The sequence below is a fragment of the Apus apus genome, chromosome 5, assembly GCF_020740795.1.
Source record: "Apus apus isolate bApuApu2 chromosome 5, bApuApu2.pri.cur, whole genome shotgun sequence".
NCBI classification, from domain to species: Eukaryota; Metazoa; Chordata; class Aves; order Apodiformes; family Apodidae; genus Apus; species Apus apus.
The window spans coordinates 52,837,491-52,857,527 of record NC_067286.1 but is presented as its reverse complement, the minus strand read 5'-3'; the positions used below and the strand labels follow the sequence as shown (position 1 = coordinate 52,857,527).

The window sequence follows — 20,037 nt, the reverse complement described above, 5'->3', positions numbered from 1 at the left end:
ACCCTCATCCAGAGCCCATCGAAGTGGAAAGATTCATACAGACTTTGCTGGGCTTTGTATTGGGATATTAAACACTCATTTCCTCTTCTTTTAAATTTAAGGACTCATTTTCAGGATGGGATACTCTCTAAATAAATCTTAAAGTTGCCCAAATTTACTGAATTAGCTTGTGTTTATTTACCACTGAGATAAAACTTCCAGTAGGGTGAGACTGTTGCATATGCTTCTCCCAAAATAAGATTGTGTTGTTTAATAGCTGGGGAAGGACTTCTGCTCTGTACTCAGCCCCCTTTCTCCTTTGTGCCTAGTGCTGTGCTCATAGCCAGTCTTACAGACAGCAAATCATATATATACATATATGCACAAACACATAAACATATATCTGTGTACATATATGAATAAAGGAAAGCTTGAAAATATAAGCAGTTTTGCCTGGAATGTGAGGGATACAATCCGCTATGTTCAAATTAGGACACGGAAGTTGTGGCATATGCCATGTCAAGGCTCAGCAGCTCAGTTCTGTATCTTTAAATGTTGATGCACAACTGTGAAACCAGGTGAGATCTGGCCCCAGGTGCTGGCTGCTGCATGCATTGCTGAACAATTTTTAAAGGATGCAGATTGGGTGATTGGAAGAGGAAAAGTAGGTCTTTTTCTAAATAGGCTTTTTTTTTTTTTTATGAAATATGTTGTAGGTTTAATGCAATGATTAAAAAAAATGATTGTCTTAAGCTTCGTACCTTCCTCTAACAGGAGCTCAGTATAATTCTGACCTGGCTCTCCCCGATGTGCAGGACTAGTTATCATGGAGCCCTAATTATGCCAAACTGGGGGAAGATTTTGTTGAGACCATGAAACTCATTTCACTGGTCACTATTCATGAATGCTGAATTAAGGTGTTCTTTACAGAATGACTCTGAAGGAAAAGCTTGGATGCTGAAGAGGTGTTGAAGTTTTTGCTTCTGCCTTCCCTGTCTGCACATGAAGAGCCTACATGGGTTGAAAAACAGCTCCACAGCAGTTTCCTTCTAGGTGTCCCTGCCCATGCAGGGGAGTTGGAACTCAATGATCTTTAAGGTCCCTTCTAACTAAAAAATTTATGTGATTCCGTAATTCTGTGATTCATCCCTTTCAGTGTAAACAGTTTTGAATAATTTTACCTTCAAGTCCATGGGTTCAAATTCTGTGGTCAACAGAGATGAGGCATCAAGGTAAATTTACAGATACTTTGGATAGTGGCCCATGCTGAAGGTCTGTGGCTTCTAAACCTATTTAGAGGAGTAGTTTGTTGCAGGCAAATTTTTTTTATATACAAGGAAGGTTTTATTTAGAGACATCTGTAGGTCGGCAGCTGTGCCAGTCATATCTGTTCTTCTAAGTAACGGAAGCCGTGCAGCCAGGAATAGCAGTGTTTTGGTGACAAGTGTTGAGAATATTGGTTGAATTGCACTATGAAAATATTTTCATTATTTTTATTATTGCTGTTCTGTAAGCGGATTTGATATGTGCCTGCCTATGTCTGTGTGTGCGAGGGGATGAGGTAAAGAGGGAGGGCTGTTGTTTTAATTTTTTTCCAGTCACACCTCCTTAGCATTTTGTACATATCAGCATTCTAGCTGAACGATTTGCTAATTGCACTGGAAGACCCACTTTAAATTCAGGAATACTGAAACTTCGAAACTGTAACATTTTGACTGGCGAGAATGACCAGTCTTTTCTCTTTCGCAGTGAGCTAGTTGAAGGAAGCTGGCATTGTCGCAGAGTGAAAGCTCTGCAGAAGTGCCGCAGGTTTTTCATATGGAAATGTGAAATAATGGGGTGATTAAATAGAGCTGTATATTAAAGTACATCTGACATTAGAATTAGCATAATGTGCTCTAGCCCTAGGCTGAGTACTTTATTTGCCATCTGCGTCGGACCAAAATCCCCTGGGGAAGCGCTAAAATATTCTGAATAAACTCAGCCCGAGTTCTTATTGAGAGTAAAATACCATTTGTGGCACGTCGTATTGATTCGTCTTAATTGCGGTGCAGAAAAGAACATTCAGTTGCTGATGACTTTTGTACTCTGTGACAAGTCGGCTGGAGTTATTCTAACACTGCAGTTGGTTAACCTGAACAGACTGTCGTGCTCAGAGAAGGAGAAAACCTTATCTTCAGTAGCATAAACTACAGTATCATCTCCCAGCTTTACTCCTTTCTGTCTCAATGCTCAATGCAGCTTTTTTTTTTTTTCTTTTTTTTTTTTTTTTTTCCGAATATTATTCCCTGAAAACAGCAGCCAACAAACTGAAGGGGAGATGGGGCTTCATTGAATTAGTGAAAGAAGCCAACGGACTGAAGGGGAAATGGGGCTTCATTGAATCAGTGAAAGAAAATTCACATTCTTACCTAGTTATTCTCCCAAGTCTCCATCCCCATACTTCCACCCCCACATCTTAAAAAAATGCAGGAACATCTGACCGGCTTTCATCTAAGGGAGTGAAAATCAGTGGAACTTGTCCTTGAGGATCCATCTCCGGAACCATTAGTTCAAGAGATTTATTATGTATATTTTGTAAAAAGCTGTGGCTTCTCCTGTGCATAAGCCCACAGTCTTAGTCAGTTGTAATGGTTTGATTTTTGTCAACTCTCCGCTCAAATAGGTTGCTGAATACCTTTGAAAAAGTGCTTATAACATGCATAAAAGATAAATATTTCATCTGAAGGAAAATACTTTGATGCTCCATGCAATTCTGTAACATTCATAAGGTCCAGTTTTTACCCTTTAATTGCCTATCATTATACACGATTTACATATTCAAACATTCTCTACAAACCTTAGTCTAGCATGTTTTTATTACAAATTCAGATCAAGGGAATAACCTTTAACTTCAGAGACAAATGAGACAAATTTACAAGTGCATGTCTGCTGTTTTCTTGTGTTTTATAAATCCCTGCAGACCCGAACACTTTTGCTATAACGCCACTCAGAACAATATACATATATTACTACTTGTTTGTAGTGCTTCAGTAATGAGTCCCCTTTGTATTAGATAACCTATATAATTCAGCATCTAGGCCCTCCATAACGTCAATTATCTCCTCATAGCTAAATGTACATTCCATTAAAACAAGATTTACAGCCTTTATAATACTTCTTAGGATTGAATGTGGAGGTTTTGTGGATTTAAAGAAGCAGAGAAGGGAGTTAGCATTTGTTAAAGAAGCAATGAATTAAAACAAAAATGCTATTTCATTTACTATCTATGAATAGGCACCTCATACCGTTAAGAAATAGTTGTAGTAACACAGGCTGAAGTACTCCTGGGGAAAAAAAGAAAACAACACCAAAAATCAGGACAATTTGTTTTCACCCGTTAGTGTTTTTTATTGTTTCCTAATTTACTCTTTATTTTTCCGTTATATGACATGGACAATTTCCTTTAAGTTCCTATTTGGATTACTCAGAATTTTTGCTTATAAGTTGAGAAAATGGCACCTTAGAAAAGTCTGTGGGAAAAAGAAAAAAATCCCAGCACTTGCCAGTTTTCAAACAAAACTACTTACACGAAACCGATTTAAAGGGAAGCTGCTGGCATATTTCATATGTAGTAGAAAAGACTGACATGATTTCAAATGCATTTGAATACCTTATACAAAGAAAAGGCCTAAAAGTGTCCTTGAGCAGTACAAGGGTTTTTCATGACTGCCGTAAATGGAATCCCATATATTAAACCACCAGCCATGGTTAGTCCTTACAGTTTTTTTGTTACAGAAGTGGGTACGTTTTCCCCCATATTACATTCCCTGTTTTCACTGATAGTTTTCACTATTTTACACAGCAGGTTTGTAAAGCATCCTTTCAGTCTGCTAGTTGATGTCTTATGTTCAGAGAAACTAAGTAAAAGACAGAAAGCTGTTTAGATGCTAAAGGTGGAGTCAACTGAAACTGTTGTATCACAAGGGCTAATTTAGAAGTTAACTCGTTCACTATTGATCTATTATTATTGATTTTGCTGTTTGCTCCTTACTTTTCACACTTCTCTCTTTCACTGCTTCATAAATTGGCTTTGTATTTTAGAATTTAACACCAATTAGAAGGAAGTGTTCAGAGATTACAAACCTGGTTTTTATTTTCCATTTTAACAGTGTTTCTGGGTCAAAATCCCTGTGTCATGAGTTCCAATTTTTGCTATACATTTTTCTTTCTTTTTCTGCACTAAGGAAAAGCACTTCTTATACTTCTGTAGGCTGAGCATTAACTTCCAGTAAGCCACAAGCTCTTTTAAGGAATGAGAGATTGGACAACCAGAAGGAAGTTGCCCAAAATGACTATTGATATTTTCTACCTAAAAATATAATATTTCCATTTTGTAATGCGCTAGAAATTAAACTGAGCTGTGCATTTGGCTCATTTATGTGAATCTGGCAGTACAGACCTGAGGTATGATTAAGTCACACAGAAAATGGAACTATTGAATACAAGCTGCATCTTCAGCCAAAGGTCGCCTGTGTCCATTAAGAAGCAGGAAGCATCTGTTTGTGTTATGCATGACTGTAGTCTGCTTGCAGTCTCCTTTTTTTGTGAGTGTAAATGCCAGAGAGGACATGTTAAATGCTTCTGGGGAAAGTTTAATGAAAAAAAACCCGGAACAACAACCAACAACTTGGTATATTTGTATAAACCTAGTTAAGATCTTTGTTTGTGATAACCTGGTATAGCTTATCTGGAAAAAAATGAAGTTTGCAGTGGTGGTTATCAAAACTACTTTGAATTCGTTGCAGCGTAGTTCAAATCTGCGTTTGGCTAAGAATATGATTTTAAGGTATCAGGTTGATATCTCCAAGTCTTTGAAGGATTCATGCTCTTTGGAATTATGGAAGGATTGGCTGTAGACAGCACAACAGTCTTGATTTCTTGACTGTATTATTGGTAATTAATCTGTTTGGTTTTCCAGTCATATGACGAAATAGCTCATTTAACAACAAAAAAAATAAAATTTATTATTACAAGAATAATAAACAGACAGTTTGCACTTCTGCCTAATAGAAAAGGACCACCACTGAAAAGCACTAGTGACTTCAAAAACTAAAATAGGCTCCCAAAAGTGGGGCAGTATTTAATCCACCAGAGACAGAGTTTGCTTAATAGTACGTTACTAATAATAGTGTAATATTAATTTAATATATTTTAATATTCGTGTTAACCAGTGCTATTGTAGATCTTTTTCAACAGGTAGAATATGCTCTTGAGAATATTTGCATCGTTAATTAAAATCAGCGCTGGGAATGAGAGGGTCTTATGGGGTTTGTAGGTTCTCTTGGCATAAAGCTTCTTGCATAATCTCTGCAGAGAGCTTCCAGTTTCACTAGTCAAGGTAGAAGCAGGATGAGGAAAGCTGTAAAACACATAGGAAATGTGTGAGAGAAGAATATTGCGTGAAATCGTGATTTCCCTTCTGTTTGAAGATGGCACTGGAGGAGACAGGCTATTCAAGAGGCAAGGTAGAAAAAAAGAACAGGGATTAGTATGGGAGGAAACAGGATCCAGTTACTGAGAGGTAACACTTCTCAGTTTTTTCTCCTCCTTTCTTGAGACACCCTTAGTTTTCCATCCACCTCTTAAAAAACATTTTATTTTTGTTTCCCTGTCACAGTCTTTTCTTTCACCAACGACCTCCTTAGATTCCCCATTTCCAGATGATGTCAGTCTCCGTGGCCCCTCATGCTTGGGCTCTTGCACGTAAACCTTCATCTCTTCTTGACTGAGATTTGCTTCATGTTGGCTGAGCTTTACAAGAGAGAGTGTCTGTTTTTCTGAGAGAAGAATCTGAGGTCCTTAGGTTCTGAGACTGCAGGCATCTTGCTAAGTCATAAACCTCCAGCTTCAGTTGCCAGTTGATGCTTACTGTATGAATTGTTGGTAATAGTTGGCATCATCCTCAGCAGGATGTGCTCCAAGACTTTCTCGAGCCCTTTCTTTAGACAAGGCAGTGTAGGGATGGATGAACTATGTTAGCTCTGGAGATGGATAGAGGAGTTGCACTTGTGTTACATCTTCAGCTTGTGTTATCATCAAAACAAAATTGAAATGAAGAGAGGTATGAAGATAAATGGTTCTTTTTTGTTTGGTGTTGAGAATTGGACTAGCAGTGCTGATCCTCACCCAGGCTTGGACCCCTTTTCACACTTGTGTCATTTTAATTGAAACTGTCAGTCCCTCTGAAATGGAGGTAGCAGCTCTTCCAAACACCCCAGGGAGTGCAGGGAGGGTAAACCTCTTGATACTGGCTGTGCTCAGCATGCGTTTATTCACTCATAACCATGTGTAAGTAAATATTCTTGCTAACTTGGATAATTTAGAGTGGTAATATGGCTTATAAAACTTCTTCAGCAGAAATACCTACATTAGAGGTAGTTTTGTTTACAATGTCAAGCGTTGGGTATGAACTGATGTAGTTCGCACTGCAGACACCTGGAAAGTATTAGACCCTTGTCTAGATGACATGTCAAACCACATATAACCATGTATTTTCTTCACTATGAAACACTAAATCTTTCCAGTATTTAATGCCCTTCTCTTTAATGTCAGCTGGTCTTATAAGGAGACTTGTTAAACTGGTGTTCTCAATTAAGGCATTTTAATTTTAATAATAATTCAATTAAAGGTGTGCTTTTTATGGAGCATCCACGTTACCTTTAGTGGTATTATTAGAGTAACCATCATAATAACAAGGAGTAATTATTTAAATGCTCATTAAAAATTGAGTCCTGGAGAATAGAGTAACATTGGTGGAATGGCTGTACGAACACGATACGTGTCTGTTCCTGAGTATTACAATAAAATATGTCCTTTCTTTAAAGCTTGCAAGTTTCTGCTTTTCCTGAACTTCTAAAAATGCAGTAAAGCAGCATTAAAATTCCTTAACGTTTTTATTGCAGCTGTTGTAACTTTGTAAAGGGAACCAGAAACATTACCTATTGCTAGAGGTAAAGAATGGCAGTGGTTGCATGGACCTGACTGCAGGTCCTCACTGCAGTTCTGGCACAGGTTATGGGTGGGTGATTAAAAGGGGGAGAGTTCATTTTCTGTTACAGCTAATGGAATTATTCAGACATGCTGAGGGGAAGACTTGTTAGGCACTGGATGTCACTGTAGCCCAGCAGACAATAATGAATTCTCAACAGTTCTTATCTCACACTGATTATTGTTTGATGCTATCCAGAATAACTGAGGATATTTTGAGGGAAATTTATCTCCAGGTCAAAGGCACTCAGCATTCAGGGTGTATAGAAAGTCATGTACCAACTGGGCACAGAAGATCTGTGTATCACTAAATGATACAAATCAGACTGCAGAGGACAGATAAGTCAGGACATTCAGACTGCCTGGTGCAGTGAGATCAATGTCCACAGACCTAGGCTACTCTTTTTCTGGGCTGGGCAAAGTGACCTGTCTTTTCTCATTACGCCCTGCAAGGGCAGCATTTGGGAGGCAGGATCTGAATTTAGCTTTGTTTTGTGCTGTTCACCAAAGAGAAAAAAGCTCATTATTGCTTTGACATTTTGAACAGAACGTAATCCGTCATGCAGGAATGGAGATAACACATTGTAGTATTTCTGGAAAACACCATATTTTGTCATAATATGCCGAAAAGGCAAGAGTGTTCAATAAGTTCATAGTTTACCTATTAAGGGGAAGATACTAGAGAAATTTTTCATCTACCAGGTATAAACATAAGGGGATCTAATGGTTGATGGTTGATCTCAGCAATCACAATCCAAATTGGAAAGAAAACATTCTTTTTAATACTGAAGATAGTCAACCATTGCCACAGACTAGTCTGATACGTAGTGAATTCTCTCTCACTTTGCATTTCCAAATCAATCTGGGAGAAGGGGGTGCTAAAAGACATGAAGAGGCTCAATTAAAAATCACTGATCTGGATTATATCTGTATGTGAGATGCAGAATAGTTTGTTTCCTGTGTTTTTCATGTACATTTAGGTAGGACAAAATATCTTAAATTGCAGAAAAAGAGATTTAGATTAGATATTTGGGGAATCTTCTTGATGCCAAAAGATAGAAGGAATGAGGTAGACTTTGGGAAGGTTGTAGACTCTCCATCCGGATAGTCTTTGAAGTGGGATAGTGGAACATCTGCTGTAGATATAAATAGATGCTGTAGATATGGACACCCCTGGGTTCAGGTTTTGGACAAGGGTAACCCTTAAGATTTATCCTGGTCCTCTCATTCATGGTCCTTCCTAGCCTTCAAATCAGTAGTACTTCTGAACGTATACACCTATGTCTCAGTAGGATCCAGCCCTACTAACCTGTCTCCTGTCTGAAATCCAATGGCAACATTTGTTTGGCTTTAGAGCAACCTTGAAGCTACTATTGACTCCTCAGGGCTTGTGGCCTGGATGTCTCAGTACATACACCATATCTACCAACTAAGGCAAAGATAAAAAGTTACACTTGAGTCATCAGCCCCAAAATTCATGCCTAGTTATAGACTGTAGGGTTGAATACATGTGAAATTAATTGAATAGTATTGATGAAGTCTTGGTTTGTGCTTAACTCTAAGCATGTGAATAATTTCATCACTATCCAACAGAGTACTTTCGCCTATGCTTAATTTTCACTGATGTTGATTACTCACATGCTCAAAGTCAAGCACATGCTAAAGTGATAAAGACTGCATCTGGCAAAGCCTATATAGCTAGTTGTCATAAAGTGGGTATTTAGAAAGACTTCAGTGCAGGTGGCAAGGGATTAAGATAGCCATATATCAAAAGTAGCCTTATAACAAAGAGTTTTATAGTGTAGGTGCACTGCATTATTAAATATAAAGATCAGTGTTGAGCAATATGTGGCTGTTTCTGGGCATGTTTAAAATATTTAGCAAGTTTTTTAATATAAAAACATTCGAAGTGAATCTTCAAAGACTTTTTGACATTGTTCTGTTCTTAAAAGTAAGCATCTACACTGCTCAGGGCAACTTCTAGGCAAGATAACCATGAAGTGATAATATGGAAATGAACATTTTCTTTTATTTCCTTCCCCCCGCCCCCCCTTTTTTTTTTTTTTTTTTAAAGGGGAGTCTGGGGAGAGTCTTTGAGGACTGTGAAAGTGTGTGTGTATAAAGAGAGATATATATATATGCATATATATATATATATATATATATATATATATATATATACAGGCATAGACTCATGAAGGAGTCAGAGATTTGTAGCAAGGTAGCCTGCAGTCAGTTTTGTCATTGTGTTGAGGTATCCTGAAGAGGAGTGTTAAGAAGTGTAAAGGCTAAACAAAACAAAAAGGAAGAGAAAACTGTCTTACGTCTTCTAGCTTGTAAATCTTACATCACTAATAACACTAATTTGCTCTGTTTGAAACAAAACTAAAAAGAAGGGGTTTTTACTATCCTCACTTGCATTTCACGGGGTGAAGTTTTGGAGAACAAAAAACAACAAAACATTTTGGTTCCATGTAACATGTAGTAGCAAGCATCTAGTCAGCTGCCATTTTAAGGGTAATTTTTTTAATCAGCCATTTCAGTTTTAGATTGGCCTTGATCCTCAGCCTGCTCAGGAATTTTTCACCTTACATGTGTGCCTTTGCTGAAATAAATGTGTTGCTGTTGTTGTCGTCTAATACACAGCTGCTTTCTTCCTCCTGTCGGCTCTTGAGCTAAGCAAGGAGAACGCATGCACACATACCCACACTCACATACCTAATTTTGTTAAAGAAAAAAACTCCACAACAAAAAAGAATGCATGCTGTGACTTTAAAAATGAAAGAATCGAACAGCTGTGGGTAATAAATCGATTAATTAGAGTGGATAAAATGAAGGTGAAGGGTGCAGAGCACTCTTTAATTTGAAGATATACGACCTTGTAAGATGCTGCACTTCATTTGCTATTAGATCACACTTCAGAAGGGGCTTTATTAAAGTCTGTTCTAGGGTGAGCTGAGGTAAAACATATTGTTAAAAAAAGCTTTTGACAGAGTATGTTATATACTTTAGTCTGCTTCAGTGATTTCTGTCACTTTCTATACTACATGTTGCCATGCAAGAAAAGTTAAAGGTCTAGACATTTTCATCATACTTCTGTAAGAAACAGAAATTTAAATATTTGAAGTAATAATGGGAGCATTTACTGTTGCTTTGGCTGCAGAGCTGACATAAAACACCCTAACTGCCTCAGTGCTGAGTAGATTTTTAAGGGATAATGTATCAGTTCCTTTCTGTGTTTGTATGTGGCTTTCATTAATGTCAATTGCCCTTATGAGCAGTTTTTCCAAGCTGAGTACAAACTGAGTTCCCAAACTTGTGCTTTATGTGATCGCAGTTGTTAGAGCTTAATCAAAGCAACTGGGTCTGTCCCGTAAAGATGCAGTATGCAGGGCAGAGGCATGGGGGCTGTGTCAGCCAGGCAGAAACGCCTGGTGTGTTGTGTACATTTTTATCTTGGCTGTGGAGAGCCGGCTTTTCCAAACTCAGGGTCTGAAGCTGCTATCCAACAGCAACAGCCCTACTAAATCAATCGAAGTGCAAGGAGCTGCACCGCATTTATCACCTACCTTTGTAAATAAGTCTCAATCTGATAGATGCTCTTTTCTTTACGCTTTTATGGATGTTCATTGGGTGATAAGATTAGATAGACTGACAGGCTGATAGGTAGGCAGATAATCTTCTAGCCTCCTTTTATAAGGTTTTGTAGGTTTTGTTAGCAGCAGCCATTCCTGCAGCAGCCAGAAGAGGGGAATTCAGTCAGCAGCAATCCTGCTTTGCCTGGTGTGCCTGAGTTTATTTATTTATTTTTTTCCTTAGCTTCTGTGAGTCATTCCTCTTTATAGAGGTAGTTTTGATAATACAGTTCCGTTCACCTCATAAACTCTTTCATTTTCAAGATCAAGCAACAGGCTTTTGTGAATCTCATTTCCCCCCTCCCTTGTCTAGACAGGGTTTGTGTAGTTCACTTGTGGATCTGAGCCTCCTGTTGAGGGGCTGGGACCAGGCTTCATTCAGCTTGTTAGGAAGATACGGGTCAGGAGGGAAGCCTGGTTCAGATTTTGAACTTTCAGGAAGTTTAGTACCTTTAGGTGCAGAAGCCATCACTAGCCAAAAAATATGCTTTCATAAACAAACAAACAAGAAATTAATTTTAGATTTTCCAAAATGGGTTGTTTTTCTGCAAACCTCCCCCTCATTAAAAAAAAAAAAGAAAAAAGAAAAAAGAAACAAACCCCAACCAAATCCTGGATCATGATTTTCAAGTTGACACATATTTCTGAATTTATCAGAGTCTTGCAGAGGCATTGAAAAAAGGGAGGGGGGAAAAAGTGCTTTTTGAAGATAGTACATAGTTTATAGTGTGCCCAGGACTGGAATTTTCTAGCTAGCAAAATTCTGACTGTAGTGCAGACTTGTCCACACCTGTCCTTTATGTAAAGCTGAATCAAGGTTGAAGGAATGCTTTCCACCTTTATGCAGTCGTTCAAAGAGGCTAGAAAGGCAAACAGAACAATGTTTTTGGCTCTGGTGAGCATTTTTGCATTGGAGGGCAGGCTCAGGCTCAGAAATTCTTGGGACCCAGTTCAAGCACGGCCCGACATTTGTTACTGTTAATTGCAACTGTGCTGTCGGCTTTGATTACCGGATGTTTCATTTGAGAGGCATCTTGGTGTTTTGGCAAAGTGAATTTCAAAGTGGTTTATGCAAGGGTAAGTTTTCCATGCTCCTGTTAACTTGAATAGGACTTGTGTGGCTAAATACCTGCATAGTATTTTAAAAATGGAAGTGCTGGCATGACTGAAGCATGTATAAATTAAATTCAGCAAGATCTCAGGGGAATGTTGCATGAAGTATATAAAAATATAAAATGATAGAGTGAAAATGACACTGAAGCTCCTTGCAGGTGCCTTGTAAAACTTACCACACTGCATTTTCCTTGGTTTCATTCTGTAGTCATAAATGCCTTGAAACAAATTCTTTTTTGTGGAATAAACACATGAAAAAAATTTGGATCCCTATGCGTCATAAAGGGAGGTTTTATTTGCAAGTTAAAGGATATAAATGTGTATAGCACCAGTGTGTATGTGTGATATTTGTCATACATGTTAAGTGAGTAAGTGTGGTGAGTAAATGTGCTTTTCAACAATTTATATCAGTCAATACATTGCAATTAAGTCCCTCTTTCAGAAATGCCAAGGAGGAAATGTGCTAGCAAAATAAAGCGCATGCCAACTGTATTTAAATGTTCTCCCCTGTATTATTTTTTGAGTGTTCTTTCTGTTTTTTTTTATAGGTAAAGATGAGCCTTCAAGCTATATTTGCACAACATGCAAGCAGCCTTTTAATAGCGCTTGGTTCTTGCTTCAGCATGCCCAGAACACACATGGATTCCGCATCTACCTGGAAACAAGCCCTTCAAACAGTTCCCTTACTCCACGCATCACCATCCCTCCTCCTCTGGGACCGGAGACTGTTGCACAGTCCCCGCTGATGAATTTCCTTGGAGACAACAACCCTTTCAATCTTTTGCGGATGACAGGACCCATCTTGCGTGAACACCCTGGCTTTGGTGAGGGTCGGCTCCCAAACACACCTCCGCTGTTCAGCCCACCACCTCGTCATCATCTGGATCCACATCGCCTTAGTGCCGAAGAAATGGGGTTAGTTGCCCAGCATCCCAGTGCCTTTGACAGAGTTATGCGTTTAAACCCCATGGCAATTGAGTCCCCAGCGATGGATTTCTCCAGAAGGCTTCGAGAGCTGGCAGGAAACAGTTCCACCCCTCCGCCAGTCTCGCCCAGTCGCACCAACCCTATGCATCGCCTGTTGAATCCTTTCCAGCCAAGTCCTAAATCACCTTTTTTGAGCACCCCGCCACTGCCCCCCATGCCTCCCAGCAGCACTACGCCTCCCCAGCCTCAGGCCAAGAGCAAATCCTGTGAATTTTGTGGGAAAACATTCAAGTTCCAGAGTAACCTTATCGTGCACCGGCGCAGTCACACAGGAGAAAAGCCCTACAAGTGTCAGCTCTGTGACCACGCTTGCTCCCAGGCTAGCAAGCTAAAACGCCACATGAAAACACATATGCATAAAGCTGGCTCCATGACAGGCAGGTCAGATGATGGACTGTCCACCACTAGTTCACCCGAGCCGGGCACAAGTGAGCTCACTGGCGAGGGACTGAAATCTAGTGAGGCAGATTTCAGGAATGAGAGTGATCCTTCCCTGGGCCATGACAATGAAGAAGAGGAAGAGGAGGAGGAAGAGGAAGAGGAGCTTGAAAATGAGAGCCGTCCAGAGTCGAGCTTCAGTATGGACTCAGAGCTGAGTCGTAACCGAGAAAATGGCTCCAAGTCTCTGCCGGATGAGAAATCCCTTGTCTTGGGAAAAGTCATTGAGAATGTAAGTCTAGGTGCCATCCAGCAATATAACGACATGCTAGCTGAAAAACAGAAGAGGAGTAGCTTCATGAAAAGGTCTTCTGACCAACGAGACTTGTGTCCTCGAGACCTCTGTCAGAGAGATCCAGGTGATGAAGACTCTGTAGTAGGAGAGCTGGACCGCACTGAGGAAGGAACGGTCAATGGAAGAAACTTTGGCCCAGGTGAACCCTTCCCAAACTTGTTCCCCCGCAAGCCAACACCTATCACGAGCCCCAGTTTAAACAATTCCTCTAAAAGAATAAAGGTAGAGAAAGATTTGGACTTGCCACCAGCAACAATAATACCTTCTGAAAACGTTTACTCCCAGTGGCTGGTAGGGTACGCAGCATCACGGCACTTCATGAAGGATCCGTTCCTCGGATTCACAGACTCCCGACAATCCCCCTTCGCGACCTCTTCAGAGCACTCGTCGGAGAACGGGAGTCTACGTTTCTCCACCCCACCGGGGGACATGCTGGACGGGGGGCTCTCAGGGCGCAGCGGCACGGCGAGCGGAGGCAGCACCCCCCACATCAGCGGTCCCGGCCCCGGGCGACCCAGTTCGAAGGAAGGGCGCAGGAGCGATACATGTGAGTACTGTGGCAAGGTCTTTAAGAACTGCAGCAATTTGACGGTGCACCGTCGGAGCCACACTGGAGAGCGGCCTTACAAATGCGAGCTCTGCAACTATGCATGTGCCCAGAGCAGTAAGCTGACGCGCCATATGAAAACGCATGGCCAGATAGGGAAGGAGGTCTACCGCTGCGACATTTGCCAGATGCCCTTCAGTGTTTACAGCACCCTGGAGAAACACATGAAAAAGTGGCATGGAGAACATTTGCTGACAAATGACGTCAAAATTGAGCAGGCAGAAAGAAGCTAAGGCCACCCCATCCCCCACCCCCGCTAGGTTAAATTTCAGGGGTCTAGGTAACATTTTATTTGTACAGTTTAACTATTGCCAACTGAGAAAAGATGACCTAACTTGCCTCCGTAAACATAACTTAGCATAACTATGGTAGGTGCCAGACTTTGGCACTTAAAATTTAACCTGTGTCTACAAAGTTCTATTAAACCCGAGGGTTGATTAAGGCAGTAAAAATTGTGGAGCCTTTTAACTGTGCAATAATTTCTGTATTTATTGGGTTTTTGTAATTTTTTGGCATGTGCAGGTACTTTTTTTATTCTTTCTGTTTAAATTTCTTTTAAAATTTTGTTGGGTATCCCTTTTTAATTTTACCCAGTCGTAGCCTGAGATTACTTGCATTGTAGGTGAGAAACATATCTTTTTAAATTATAATTTTTGGGCCGCTGCTTTGTTGAAATTTAAGCTAAGCACGTGTAATTTCTTGTGAAGAAGCCAGAATTTGAACAGAAATCTTTCTTCTTTCATTTTTATTTTATTTCTTTTTTTCCTTTCCTCTTCTTAAACAACCTTGAAGATTAGGGAGAACAAAATTGTACAGCGGATAACAATCTTTAAAATTAGCACTTTCTTTTGGAATTGGATCGAAAATGTAGCACTGACAATGTCGCTGATGGTAGAAGCCTTTTCTAGATCGATTTCATCACTAAAGTTATGGCAACAAAAAAGACATAGGTGCAGAAGACAGCTACACTCAGAAACCAGAAACATTGTTAGTTGTGCGTTATTATTGGATAGTTTCTTCTTGATATTAAAAGGTATAGCAACATAACGGTGCCATTTTTTCATGTTTTGGGGTGTCTTTCCCTCTTTCTTCCTCTCCCACCACTCTTCTCAGAAGCAGTAAAAGTACATCTTGAGTATTGTAATATTCTTTTCACACCTTGTAGGAGCCAAATACTATATTTTTTTCTTGGTAAACTGCAAAAATATAAATTTGAATTTAGGACATCTACTTTAGTCCAAATTTGCTGTACATAAATAATTACTAGAGGATGGGAAAATGTGAATTTCTCAGTGAAAAGCCTCAACTCAGGCATTTGGTTTATGAAGGGAAGTATTAGAACTATATTATATGATGTACAAAGATGTTATTATAAGGAAGGGAAAAATGAATTCTAGTTTATATACCTTTCTTGGCAAGATTCTGCTCCTACTGAAGTCACTAAGAGTTTTCCCCTTGACTTAATTAGGAACAGAATGCAGTTGTGTTCAGAGAACAGCATTACGACAGAAAAAAGAAAATAAAAGAAAAATGCACCTGCTCTACTTTCAAATTTTAATATTAACAAACAGTGGACAATTATGGTTAGAGATTTTAATTATGTTGACCCGCACTTTAAAGCTTTTGTTTGTGGTTAATAGAAAAATGGCTTCTCAACAAGAAATTACATCATATTCTTCTACTTGGCCCAAAGGTGGGTTAAACTGTAAGGGAACAGCTGAGATTAAGTGTCAGTGTTGCTAAGCATGGCATTCACAATACTGGCACTATAAAGAAAAATAAATAAAAATAATTTATTGGACAGTTTTTCTACTGCCATTCAATTTGATGTGAGTGCCTTGAAAACTGATCTTCCTATTTGAGTCTCTTGAGACAAATGCAAAACGTTTTTGTGAAATGAAAAGACTTTAAAAAAAAAAGTAAAACAAGAAAAGTACATTCTTTAGAAAAAAAAGAGCCACATTTACTAAAAAAAAAAAATAATTACTGGTTGAAGATAGCGGACATGAAAATGCCATAAGACCCAATCAAATGAAGATGTATACCCAGCACAACTTCGGACATCCATTAGCTGAATTATTCTCAGCCTTTTTTTTTTTTTCAGGACAACGCTGCTTAGGAAATGGAATGGAAATGATTTACTGCTGAATTAAAACTCAAATGACACAAATTACAAGTTGTTATCATTGAATGAGAAAAAACAATTCAGGAACAACGGCTAATTTTTTTAAAAGTTAAATTTAGTGCACTCTGTCTTAAAATACGTTTACAGTATTGAATACATACAAGGGTAAAAAAGAAATTGTGTGTATGTGTGTTTGAGCAATCTTTTTTTTTTCAAAGTTTGCTTAATAGGTTATTAAAAAAAATGCCATAATGGCCATGTGTATATTGTTTTCTTTTGGTGACGGGGTTTTAGTATATATTATATATATTAAAATTTCTTGATTACTGTAAAAGTGGACCAGTATTTGTAATAATGGAGAATGCCTGGGCATTTTACAAAACCAGAAAGAAAAAAAAAAAAAAAACCCTTTTCTTTTTTCCTTGAAAATGTTGCAGTAAAATTTAAATGGTGGGTCTATAAATTTGTTCTTGTCACTGTAACTGTAAAGTCTTGAGTTTTAGTAAATTTTTTTCTGCCTTGGGTGTTGAATTTTTATTTCAAAAAATGTATAGAATCTCGTATTCGGGGATTAAAAGGTGATTGCTACACCATGTAGAAAAAGTATGTAGAAAAAAGTGCTTAATATTGTTATTGCTTTGCAGAAAAAAAATCACGTTTCTGACCTGTACCTATTTTTCTCTTTTTTTCTCCCCTTCCCCCTTCCCCTTCTGGAATGGATATTGATATTGGTTGATTCATATGATGTAGGCACTTGCTGTATTTTTACTGAAGCTTGTAATTTTTTAACTGTACGCTTGTCCTTTTAAAGGGATTTAATGTACCTTTTTGTTAGTGAATTTGGAAATAAAAATAAAAACAAACAAACAGGCTGCCATAATATATTTTTTTAATTTGGCAGGATAAAATATTGAAAAAAAAAAAAAAAATTTGTATGTGAAGTCCTTATTGTACAGGAAAAAAGGGGGTTGTTAGACGACCTTTGAGTAAAAGAAACAAAACAAAATAATTAAGTGCTTTTTTATTTTTTTTTGTTGTTGTTGTTCACAAATAATTTTAGTTGTATATATATTTTTTTTTGTCAGAAATGGCCTACAAAAAAGTGCTGTTCCCACAGGGCTCTAAATAACTTCAAAGTTGCCTGGACCCCTTGCATCAAGGTTTTACCAGGTATGGTTGAACCAGACTGGATGGTTATTGCCTATATGTGTGAAATGAAATTCCATTCCCATCAAGGTGTCTGGGGTGACATCCCACAGCTTCCCTGCAGATTCGAGAGAGAGAGAGATTTTTTCCCCCCTTTCAAACAAGATGTCCAACATATCTTCCTGCTCCCAACCACCCCCCTACTCACTGCTCCTTGCACCCTGCCACCACCCCCTAGAAGAAAGTAATTTTGTAGCAAACAGTGAGAGCTATTGCATCCATTGACCTAAAATGGTAAAACGGGCAGTTGTTGGTACAGCTGTAACTGGGTTGAAGTGAAATTGGTCCAGGCATAGCCCTCCTCTTCCCTGTCAGAACAGGACCTACTCCGTGTACAGGTCTTGCCAGTCCATGTTATTAGCTGCTTTGCTGCTGTTCACTCCTAATTGTACATTCCATAAATTTCTGAATGTTTGAAGGACTGGGATGAAATCCTGTGCCTTTTGATTTCTCTATTCTTTGCTGTTATTTCTCTCTCTCTCTCATGCTCTCTCCCTTTTGGGTCAAGGGGAAGACAGGTGGCAGAAGAGATGCTGATGCTCTAGTGAAGGGGAGAAGGAGACAATGCTCACAGCTCTGGCAGGAAATGATGGTAAAACTAAAACACAGCAACAAAAAATATTGCCATGCCAAATTCCTCTGCTGCTTTCATCAGTGCAGAGCTGCTGGAGCAATTGAAGGACATGGGTGTGACAGCAGGGAGAATTTGGTCCAGCTACCTAACAGATAGCTAGCTATATGTCTTCCTGGCTTGAACAATGTACCCTTTTAAGACTTCTGGACAAATTCTGTATCTCAATTAAACTGATATAAATCAGGAATTATTAATTACTCTTAGTTCTGGATTGCTCCAGTGTAGCTGAGGCTGAAATGTGGTCCCTTAAAGGCACATTCTCGATTTTTGGTGAAAATTCAGATCTTTGGCATTCATATAAATCCAGAGTCATGTCACAGGACTCAGCAGAATCCCTTGGACATGTGTCGGTGTAACAAAGAGCAGAAATTAACCACATATTTTCAGTCCACAATTCATTGATTTAAGACAGAATTTTACCTGTCATTTTAGAGTAAGTTGCTTAGGAACTCCGGTCTTGTTTTTAGTTATCCAGGATAGCTAACACCAGCAGTTGTCTAATTTTGTGACTTGAATCTCTGAAAATAATAAGTCACCCAAAAGCACAAGGCTTGTGTTTCTGCAGACTGTAGTTATAATTAAATGGCCCTCCTTTTCTTCTTGCTTAGAAGAACTGTAGTTTACTAGGCCATAAGCACAATATAACATGGACATAAAATATCTAGAATGCTGCCATAGTTGTCTTTACAATTTAAATAGCTTTTAATTATTATTTTAGGTTGAATTTATTACTTCTATTGTGTCTAGTCCTGCTGCCTTTGAAGTCCAGAGCAAAATTACAGTCAACAACCCTGGCAACAGGACAGGTCTGAGAATCTGATTTTAGAAAGAAATAAAATTTTAAGGAAAGGGTCAAAAAATCAGCATTTCATCCCAGTCCTATGTAAGAGACAGTCCAAGGTTTTGTTTTTCACAGGCAAACTCATTTTTATGGTGCTCTTTGTATTTTAGAACTGCAAAGCAAAGTAACGTTGATTTAAGTTGTTTGCATTTGTACCGGCAAGGCAAAATATTTTTATTACCTTTTTCTATTACTTATTGTATGAGCTTTTGTTGTTTACTTGGAGGTTTTGTCTTTTACTACAAGTTTGGAACTATTTATTATTGCTTGGTATTTGTGCTCTGTTTAAAAAACAAGAGCACTTTTTTTTTTTATTATGGATAAAATGTTGAGATGGCTGGAGGTCATTTCAATATGGCTTAGTGAAATATTTATTGTTCCTTTTATTCTCTGTACAAGATTTTTGGCCTCTTTTTTTTCCCTTATTGTCACATTGTTGAGTTCAGCATGTGTCTACCATTTCAGTTGTACGCTCGTTCAAAACAACGTTTGTTCCAGTTTCAAGTTATAAAAATAAATTGGACATTTGACTTGATCTCCAAATCTTGTCCTTCCTGTTTTTTGTTGTTGATTTTTGGTTGTTGTTGGTTTTTTTTGTTTTGTTTGTTTGTTTTTTTAATTGAGGGGTGGGAGAGGGAAAAAAGAAGGGAGTAAGGAGTTGAAGCTTCAGTACAGATGATAGAGCTCATGTCTCATTTTCTGTCGATTCTTGAGGTAATGCAGATTTCTTGGTTGTGGAGAACATGTGAGCACCTGCATGATGCTAACCAGATGCTCAAGTCCTGCTTTCATTCCTTGAAATTAAATATGATGCATTTTCTGAGTAAGGGTCTTGAGAGAAAATGGTAGAAAAATGCTGGATGCAGTCAAATTTATTACATGAAATTGGATGATGTTTGGGGTGATTAGCTCAGTTTTCTGAAGACAGTGAGAAGAGCTTTGAACTTTTGTTTCTTTCCATCCCCATAAACTTAACTGTGTGCTGTATGCACCTAAGTTTGTAAATGTGTTTTGCTTCTTGGATGCTGATGCAAATAGGGAGGAACACTTACCAATTTAACCAGGAGCTGAATTTGATCCACAGACTGCATTATTATGTTAGAAGTGCCAAAATGTAACTGCAGCTAAACATCTGCTCCTCCTCCTCA

The 20,037-nt window shown here is 38.7% G+C and overlaps 1 protein-coding gene across 2 annotated transcripts in view; it reads left to right on the top strand.

Moving 5' to 3' along the window:
- The window catches only part of BCL11B (BCL11 transcription factor B), a 96,147-nt gene extending 76,862 nt beyond the window's left edge, over nt 1–19,285 (top strand). For both annotated transcript variants that reach the window (XM_051622107.1, XM_051622106.1), the window contains exon 4: nt 12,305–19,285. In XM_051622107.1, coding sequence (XP_051478067.1) covers nt 12,305–14,316 — 2,012 coding nt within the window. In that variant the 3' untranslated portion in view covers nt 14,317–19,285. The remainder of the gene's footprint in view (nt 1–12,304) is intronic.
- Nucleotides 19,286–20,037: the final 752 nt, after the last annotated feature.